This window comes from Penaeus vannamei, chromosome 28 (genome assembly GCF_042767895.1).
Source record: "Penaeus vannamei isolate JL-2024 chromosome 28, ASM4276789v1, whole genome shotgun sequence".
In the NCBI taxonomy this organism is placed as follows: domain Eukaryota; kingdom Metazoa; phylum Arthropoda; class Malacostraca; order Decapoda; family Penaeidae; genus Penaeus; species Penaeus vannamei.
In genome coordinates, this window is record NC_091576.1 from 7,079,032 (window position 1) to 7,089,031 (window position 10,000).

General features: G+C 39.9%; 1 protein-coding gene across 1 annotated transcript in view; it reads right to left on the reverse strand.

Moving 5' to 3' along the window:
• The window catches only part of LOC138867047 (cation channel sperm-associated targeting subunit tau-like), a 21,148-nt gene that overhangs the window by 523 nt on the left and 10,625 nt on the right, over positions 1–10,000 (reverse strand). Inside the window, exons 3-4 of the mRNA XM_070141471.1 lie at positions 6,583–6,665; positions 1–25 (exon numbers count right to left, since the gene is read on the reverse strand). The exon at positions 1–25 is cut by the window's left edge and continues 114 nt beyond it. Of these exons, the coding sequence (XP_069997572.1) occupies positions 1–25; positions 6,583–6,665 (108 nt within the window). The remainder of the gene's footprint in view (positions 26–6,582; positions 6,666–10,000) is intronic.

The window sequence follows — 10,000 nt, forward strand, 5'->3', positions numbered from 1 at the left end:
GATGAGTTTCGGGGCGAATGGCAATCTACAAAAAGGGATGTAAAAGATATTTGTTTATCCTTTTTTTGTCATTCTAGTTACGACGTGGATTTTGAAATATGGTACTCAGAATACATCGAATTGATTTTGCTGAATGCGATGTGGTTACTTTTGTTAAACATTTCAGCATATCGCGAGAACCTATGTGAGGTTCTTCACTACATACATGTTCTCTCATTTTCTTTCAATATTTGCAAAAGGATAACGTATGCATATATATATAACGAATTAACAACACAGATGTGGGTGCTTACAAAATGATTGTTGACGAGAGGTTAAGTATGCGTAATTTTTTAATAGTTTGCATGTAAAGTTAATATGAAAGCGACAAGAGAAAGGAATTCTTTGAAAACGAGAACATGGCGAAAGAAAATATATTTTAAAAAGTGGTAATTAAGTTTGAACACGAAGGATTTGGGTATTTCGAAATGACGGATCTAATGTAGAATGATTATGAGTGAAGGAGGAAGTATTGAGAACAAGAAGAACGATGAAAAGGTGACAAACGAAAAAAAAAAGAAATAAGAAGAAAAAGAAAATTATCAGATGGATGCATGGAGAGGGACGAAATAAAAATACTTTTGGAAGGAAAGTATATGAAATATCAGTGAAAGACTAGACAAGTAAAACATAAAAATTACTTGAATACATCGTCGCGTATTAATTTTAGTTTAGATAATCCGAGGAGTAATTTGATATCTAGAAAAAATAAAGAAATGAGAAAATTAGAATTTCGACTCATCACAAAGACAACGACTAATAGAATATGTTTATCACTATTGCTATGGTAATGCAGTATATAATTTTACATTGCAATGCAACGCGTATTCATGAAAGTACCGGAAATCACCACATGGCTTGTATTGCAGAATATTTTTTGTGTTTCAGTTTATTGGTGTGACCAATAACATAATGAGGAATCTTCATTTTCTCTTTCTAGACATTCAAAGGTAATATATACGTTTTCATAAAAGAACAAGGCTTTCTATAAACGAATAAAGCATATGTCAAACTTAAAAATATAGTTTAAGGAAATGCAGTAGACTATGATTTAATCTGTTCATAGATATTTTCTGGTTCATGAGAATATCGCGGGTGCAATTATAGAAAACCTTCAAAAACCTTTAGACATAACAAGGGTAACTATAATAGAAATAAATATAATTATTATTTTGTCTTGCATATCACACACGTTTCAATCCACAGAGAAACTTGCAACAAAAATCATCATGCAACAAAGATACAAGAAAAGCTAAGAAAAATAACACGTGGCAAGGTGACACGTGCGCCCATTGTTTGGGTTATCAGCTGATGCGACAGAGAGGGGGGAGGGGAGGGGGAGATGCTTTCAAAGACGGTGGAATATTCCTCCTGAAAAAAATGCAGATGAGGACGTCAGGATTCTATTCCGGGATGCCGGAAAGTTGTTTGAAGGAGGATCGGGGATTAATATATGTGGATGGGCAGCTTCTTTGCATGTATTCATGTCGGGCCTCTCCTCATTCCCTTGCTCATCCGGGCTCTGGCAGTCTCTCGTTCTCTCTTTTACTAGTTATCTGTCCATCTCGTTCTTTATCACTTTTCTCTGCTTCCCTTTCGTTCTCTTTTACCTTCCTCCCATCCAATCTCTCTCTCTCTCTCTCTCTCTCTCTCTCTCTCTCTCTCTCTCTCTCTCTCTCTCTCTCTCTCTCTCTCTCTCTCTCTCTCTCTCTTTCTCTCTCATCTCTTCTGTCTCTCTCTCTCTTCCTCTCGCTCTCTCTTCCTTCCCTGCTTTCTTCCTCTCGCTCTCTCTTCCTCTCCCTCTCTCAACCTCTTCTCCCTCTCTCTTTCCTCTCCCTCTCTCTTCCTCTCCCTCTCTCTTCCTCTCCCTCTCTCTTCCTCTCCCTCCTTCTCTCACTCCATTCCTTCCTTCCTTCCTCCCCTCCGTCTCCCTCTCTTTACCTCGCTCTTTACACCCAGTCTTCTCTTTCATTACCTGCAGAGCCATAAAAAAAAAATCACTTTACACAGAGAAACATTACCTGACATCGGAAAATATCCCTCCCTCTGAATCCAACACTCACGACCACAATGGGCATCAGTAAACCATCATTTGTGACCAGTTTCTTAGGTGGACGCGGCGTGGGTGGATGCGTTGGGTGAAAGGAACAGTCGAGATAGCAACAGTTTGCTATATTTCTCCACCATCGTTTGTATGGCAAAAGAGGAGGAGGAGGAGGAGGATAATGTAAGAGTGGAGATCGATGACTTGGTATGGAGGTTGATTACGGATGGATCTTTTGTTATTAATGGTCTAGAAAATTGCTTTGTTAGCGTATATGGGCTGATTTTACCGCCATTTTCCTAGCTGATGTCGAGGGAATACAAATTTTGAATTAATTATTTTTTAGGATAGTTTAGGCCTACTTTCTCTACGTCTATGCTGTAAATCTTACAAAAACAACTTCAAACTTGCAACCTTCTTGCAATAGGGCGACAGTATTTATAAAGAACGCAGCCAGACGGTCGTAAATATAGGCCGGGAATCAATAGACACAACCGTTTCCCGCGCGCTCGCCAGACAAAGGGGCAGGTTCCAATATGGCGACTGTGTGGGTGATAGGTTATAATTATTATCGGTTCTCCACCCTGTCTGCCGGTCGATTTCATGATGGGGCTGCCATTTGGAAATACGGTCATGGAGGGGCTGGTACTCGCTGTGTCGTCCATAAGTAGAGTGACGTCTGGGATACCTGTTTTTTCTGATGATTCCTTGTTTTGATTTGAAAAAAATGTGCCACATGCAATAACAGAATATGTAATATCGTACTGATGAAGGCTCATTCGCGTCATTAACGTGCCAAATGATGCAAGAGCAGGATTATGCAAGCATATTTGTGCGTTGGTCAAATACACAAGATGACAGTTAACGGCCATGCAAGACTGCGTGCTTGTATGCATGTGTGAGAGAATATAGGTGTGCCTATTTGTTTGTTAAGAGGGAGAGAAAAGGTATCTGTGTGAGTTAAGGCAAAAGTGAAGAAATTTTAAGCTATCCTCTCTCTCTCTCTCTCTCTCTCTCTCTCTCTCTCTCTCTCTCTCTCTCTCTCTCTCTCTCTCTCTCTCTCTCTCTCTCTCTCTCTCTCTCTTTTATGTATATATATATATATATATATATATATATATATATATATATATATATATATATATATATATATATATGTGTGTGTGTGTGTGTGTGTGTGTGTGTGTGTGTGTGTGTGTGTGTGTTTATGTATGTATGTATCTAAAGAGAAATGTAAGTTATATGCAGGTATGCATATATGTATGTATGCATGTATGTTTGTACACATACAGACATACATGTGTACAAAATTTAAACATTCCTAAGGGGGAAAATCTGATACAGAAAGTCACCCTACGAAAAATGAATGAATAAACAGCGAAAGAAACAGATACTTGGCGTGTAGTGCTACCAAGGCGGGCGAGATACCCTCCATTCGTCTCCGCGAACAAAGACGCATCCGAAAGCGTCCGTCTAGACTTCGACATCCGACATTCTCGAAATCGAATACAAAAAAAGAGAAATATTGGAGAGAGAAAAAAAGGGAAAGAAATCCTCACGCTGGCGCCAATGTCGCTAAAATATTTGGTCGATGAAGAGAGACTGTTTGATCCACGACATTTCGGTAAAGAAGTTTCGTGTTTTGCAGTGAAGGCGACTTGTCAGTTTTCCAGACGTGTGATTGCAAACTTGTAAAATCGGTGTATTTTAATGCTCCGTGGGAAATGTATTATATTGCAGTGGGTGTATTATTTGTTTGTGTTAGTTTATGTGCGTTTGTGTGTTAGTTTGTAAGTGAGGTTGGGTTGTGTCTGTATATTTGTATAGGCGTTGTATGTGGGTATTTTTGGAGTATTTGTTTATGTCTGTGCATTTTCTTTTTGTGTGCGCGCTTTTCCGTGTGTGGATCCTTGTCTGTATTTGTGCGTATTTGTACGTGCGTGTGCGTTTGTGAGGAAGGGAAGAGAAGGAGAGAAAGGAGCAAAATAAGATAATTATGAGAAATTATTTACAAAGAGCGAAGGGGAGAGAGAGCACGAACCTCGAGAAGATTAAAGCGAAGGGAGAGGCGAAGGGGAAGGAGTGAATATAATACGATAACGGACAGGAATTAGGGAGAATAGAGGAAGGGGCGGAGCAGAAGAGAGGATAAAAGAGAAAAATGACAAGCATAGAAAGGGGAAGGAAGAGGGAGAAAGAGGAGAAAGGCTACGAGGAAGACAGAAGAAGGGGAGAGAGAACGAGAGAAAGAGAAGGAAGGAGAGACAAGATCAAGGAACGCGTAAGAGTAGAAACGAAAATGGAGAGAAAAAATGAAGGAGGGACATGGAAGAAGAAGAGAGAAAAGTAGACAAAGAAGAGAGAAGAATGGACAAAAGAAGGGGAGAGAAAGATAAACAAAGGAGAAGGGTTGGGAAAAACAAAGATGAAGAGGAGAGAAAGACGGAGACAAAGAAGAGGAAAGAAAAGGAACAAAGAGAGAAAAGGAGGAGAAGAGAAGGACGGAAAGAAAGAAAAGAGAGATAGAGAAATGAAATAACTAAAATAGTGCATAAGAACTAAAGATGCAAACGTTGGACTGAGAAACAGAAAGCAAATTGGACGAAAAGGGAAAAGCGAACGAAAGAGAGAAACAGCGAGAGGAGGAGGAATGAAAGGAAGAGTCAGAGGAGGGAAATAGTGAGCGTCGATTAAGTTCTTGATTTATGACATTCCGAATAAGAGACGGCGAAGGAAGGAAGAGGGATGGGATAGGATATGAAAGGAGAGAGAGGAAAAAGGGACGTTTTCTCTCTCACTCTCTCTCTCTCTCTCTCTCTCTCTCTCTCTCTCTCTCTCTCTCTCTCTCTCTCTCTCTCTCTCTCTCTCTCTCTCTCCCTCCCTCCCCCCTCTCCCTCCCTCTCTCTCTCCCTCCCTCTCTCTCTCCCTCCCTCCCCCTCCCCCTCTCTCCTCCCTCCCTCCCCCCTCCCCTTCTCCTCTCCCCCTCCCTTCCCTCTCTCTCCCTTTCCCTCCCCTTCCCTCCCCTCCCTCCCCTCCCTCTCCCTCCCCTCTCTCCCTCCCTCCCTCCCTCTCCCTCCCTCTCCCTCTCCCTCTCTCCTCTCCTCCCCCTCCTCCCTCCTCCCTCCCTCCCTCCACTCTCCCTCTCCTCCCTCCTCACTTCTCCCCCTCTTCCCTCCCTCCTCTCCTCCTCCTCCCTCCCTCCCTCCTCTCCCTCTCCCTCTCTCCCTCCCCTCTCCCTCTCTCCCTCCTCATTCCCTCTCCCTCCCTCCCTCTCCCTCCCTCTCTCTCCCTCTCCCTCTCTCTCCCTCCCTCCCTCCCTTCCTCCCTCCCCTCTCTCCCTCCTCCCTCCCTCCCTCCCTCCTTCCTCCTCCCTCCTTCCCTCTCTCCCTCTCCCTCCCTCCTTCTCCCTCCCTCCTTCCCTCCCCCTCCCTCCCCCCCCTCCCTCCTCTTCCGTTGATGGCTGTGGCGACGAATTTCAGTATCTTCCCCCATGTTTATTCGGGGAAACGTGAGAGCTTCCTGATCGCCGCTAGTTAACGTGACTGGGGACTGGTAACTTGATGCACTTTCTTTGAGGGGGGGAGGGGGGAGGGGGACACGTCTCTCTTCCTGTTTGTTTGTTTGGTTTGTTGGTGGACTCGTGTGCTTGGGTTGTGTGTTTGTTTGGTGGTGATGTGGGGTCGTTTTTTTTTTTTTTTTTTTTTGAGGGATTGTATGGGTGATAAGGTGGCTTTGCTGTGTGTAGCCTTCTTCCTCTGTCTCTCTTTCTTTCTCTCAGTTCTCTCTCTCTCTCTCTCTCTCTCTCTCTCTCTCTCTCTCTCTCTCTCTCTCTCTCTCTCTCTCTCTCTCTCTCTCCCTCCTTCCCCCTTCCTCCTTCCCTCCCTCCCTCCCTCCCTCCCTTACTCCCTCCCCCCCTCCTCTTCCGTTGATGGCTGTGGCGACGAATTTCAGTATCTTCTCCCATGTTTATTCGGGGAAACATGATAGCTTCCTGATCGCCGCTAGTTAACGTGACTGGGGACTGGTAACTTGATGCACTTTCTTTGAGGGGGAGGGGGGGAGGGGGGGACACGGCTCTCTTCCTGTTTGTTTGTTTGGTTTGTTGGTGGACTCGTGTGCTTGGCTTGTGTGTTTGTTTGGTGGTAATGTGGGGTCGTTTTTTTTTTTTTTTGATGAGGGATTGATAATGAGTGGCTTTGCTGTGTGTAGCCTTCTTCCTCTGTCTCTCTTTTCTTTCTCTCAGTTCTGCCCTCTCTCTCTCTCTCTCTCTCTCTCTCTCTCTCTCTCTCTCTCTCTCTCTCTCTCTCTCTCTCTCTCTCTCTCTCTCTCTCTCTCTCTCTCTCACACACACACACACATACACACACACATACACACACACACACACACACACACACACACTCGCCTTTCTTTCCTCTGTTTTTGATGCATAGTTTATTTCTTCATCTATTTAATTATCATCTTTTCTTTTCTTTTCTTTTCTTTTTTCTTTTTTTTACTTTGAGGCAATGACTATGGCCACAATCAGAATACCTCCTATCAGCGTGGACTTTCTGCAGGCTTGTGTGATGCGCACATCTATCTACAGTACAGTGACAGCAATTATATGATACCAAACTCTCAACGGAAATTAAATTGCAAATAAAACGTCTTTGCGTTTTGCGATAACCAGCATTGCAATCGACGCAGTGACGTCATTCGCAGAAAACTCTCGACCAAAGGCATCTCCTCAGCAGATGAATCTATGATGAATTTCGTGTGAATTTCGTCATTGGCTGAATAATACATGTATGTAATGATTAGCATTAATTGGATATGCTCTTGGAACCCGTGATTGAATAATACATACGTTGGACCACCCTGCTCTGTATCAGTTTTTTTTTTATTAATTAGTTTATTTATTTATGTATTTATTTATCTATTTATCATTCTTTTCTTCTTCTTCTTCTTCTTCTTCTTCTTCTTCTTCTTTTCCTTCTTCTTCTTCTCCTTCTTCTTCTTCTTCTTCTTCTCCTCCTTCTTCTTCTTCTCCTTCTTCTTCTTTGTCTTCCTTTCTTCTCCTTCTTCTCCTCCTCCTCCTTCTTCTCTTCTTCTCTTTTTTTCTTCTTCTTCTTTTCTTCTTCTTATTCTTCATTCTTCTTCTTCTCCTTCTTCTTCTTCTCATCTTCGTCTTTTCTTCCTCTTCCTTCTTCTTCTTCTCCTTCTTCTTCTTCTTCTTCTACTTCTTCTTCTTCTCCTTCTTCTTCTTCTCCTTCTCCTTCTTCTTCTTCTTCTTACTCCTTCTTCCTTACCCTTCTTCTTCTTCCTCTTCTTCTTCTCCTTCTTCTTTTTCTTCTTCTTCTCCTTCTTCTTCTTCTACTTCTACTTCTTCTTCTCCTCCTTCATTATCTTCTTCTTCTTCTTCTTCTTCTTTTATGAAATCGTAATGTTTCCTCTTACACTACATTATTAATAAAAAAAAAATACAACGCCTATCATTAGTTCAGATTTACATGCACCATAACTACTTTAAGACATGATTTTCACGCCCATGATAAGGCAGAAAGTGGACGCCCATAGCCACGCCCACGCCCATGACCTGTGCCGTTTAACCTGCAACGGAAAATGTAATAAGAATAATATGCCGTCGATTTAAATGTGCGAGGAGAGAATACAGATAAATATTCACGTTGGGGTTCAACTCAGGGTTTAACTTTTATCTGGTTATTTGTCTGTTTGTATGTGAATTCGTCAGTATATGATCTACCGTGAAAAATTATTTTGATTTTACTTAGGTTTATTTACTTATTACTTATTAACTTATTACGAAAAAATGCCACCTCTTTTATGTGTAAAAGCTGAAATATGTGTGTATTCATCGCGACTGTAATTAACCCATACTTTAATTAATATATCTTTTTTACTTATATGTCAGTATATTACTTACAATGGAAATTATTATACCACCTTTTTGATGTGTGAATAGATGCAGGATTTAGCTTTTGTCTGGTTATTTGTCTGTTTGTGTGTGAATTCGTCAGTATATAATCTACCGTGAAAAATTATTTTGATTTTACTTAGGCTTATTTACTTATTACTCTATCCATTCACTTACAAGTTTGTACCCGATAACGAAAAAATGCCACCTTTTTAATGTGTAAAAGCAGAAGTGTGTGTGTATTCATCGTGACTGTAATTAACCCATACTTTAATTAATATATCTTTTTTACTTATATAAGTCAGTATATTACTTACAATGGAAATTATTATACCACCTTTTTTGATGTGTGAATAGATGCAGGATTTAGCTTTTGTCTGGTTATTTGTCTGTTTGTGTGTGAATTCGTCAGTTTATAATCTACCGTGAAAAATTATTTTGATTTTACTTAGGTTTATATACTTATTACTTATTAACTTTTTACGAAAAAATGCCACCTTTTTAATGTGTAAAAGCAGAAGTGTGTGTGTATTCATCGTGACTGTAATTAACCCATACTTTAAGTTATATACTTTATTTACCTATATATCTGTCTATGTTACTTACAATGGAAATTATTATACCACATTTTTTTATGTGTGAGTAGATGTAGATTAATTTTTATTATGTCAGTTACAATTCACTCCTTAATTCAATTTTGTTTATTATCAAAGTTAGGTTATATGTAGATAAGAAGATGCAGATGAATTATTATTATTTCGATTTCAATTTCCTCATAATTTCATTTCATTTTAGTCATGAACATTTAGTGCATGACGGAGAAATATAATAAGATTATATGCTGCTTCTTCAATATATGAAGTAGATGTAGATGAATAAATTTGGCATAATCCACTCATGATTAGATTTATTATGCATTCATCTATCTACAATATTTCAACTCCAATATACAGATGTTATATTTCATGTCACCGCCTAAAATACCCTGCCATATTTCACTCAAAATGCAATGTTCTTTTTATATGTATTTAAACTACAACTGAAAAATATAGACGATATGATAACATGACAGCGCATAATTCCTTCATATTGATAAACCGAATATTTTCATGTATTCCTTTTTATCAATATTTTGTCAGTGTTGTGTGTAGGTTGATGTACTTTCTCTCTCCATTCTGGTTACACCCGCTTCGTCAATGCCATACATACAGTGTATTTTTTTTTTTTTTTTTCGGTTTATTTGTCTTCGTATACTTATGTGTATTATATATTGTATCTGTCATTTCTATCTACACTCTTTAAAATTTATTTAATTTGTATTTTTGGTTGATGTATTTTTTTCTTCTTCGTGTTGAGGGTTTGTTTTAATTTTTTGTTTGTTTTTTTCTTCGTTCAGAGAACTAATTCATGCATCTTTAAAACTCCCGCAAAAATAAGCTGTGAAATCGCCAAACTTCCAGCGGCGGCCTCCAGTGATTTATCCTTAACAGACAAAAAAAAAATGAATAGATGAAAATAAACAATCTCAATTCATTCCAAATATCTATAAAAGAACTTTCGTCCGACCCCCCCCCCCCTAAAAAAAAAGATAAATAGATAATAATAATAATGAAAATAAATTTAAAAAAAAACATGAAAATAAAATAAAAACCAAAATAACAGTAAAAACAATAAATAAATAAATAAAAACATAAAAAAATAATAAATAAAAAAACAACATATACCAAAACGGATATCACATAACCCAACAACTACATGGAAAACAAAAACAAAACAAAAACGAGAAGCGTGAATCACCCGGGAACGCAGCCTTGCCATGCGCGCCACCTCGGCCGACGGAGAGGATGAGCGAGTCGGACCAATGGTTGGCTTTGTAATCGGGAGAGTGAGTCATGCGGGGGGAGGGGGAGGGGGGAACCGGTAGCTGGGGAAGAGGGAGAGGAGGAGAGTGGAAGGGGTGGGGAGGTGTGAGGAGGAAGGGGGAGAAAGAACGGGAGGGG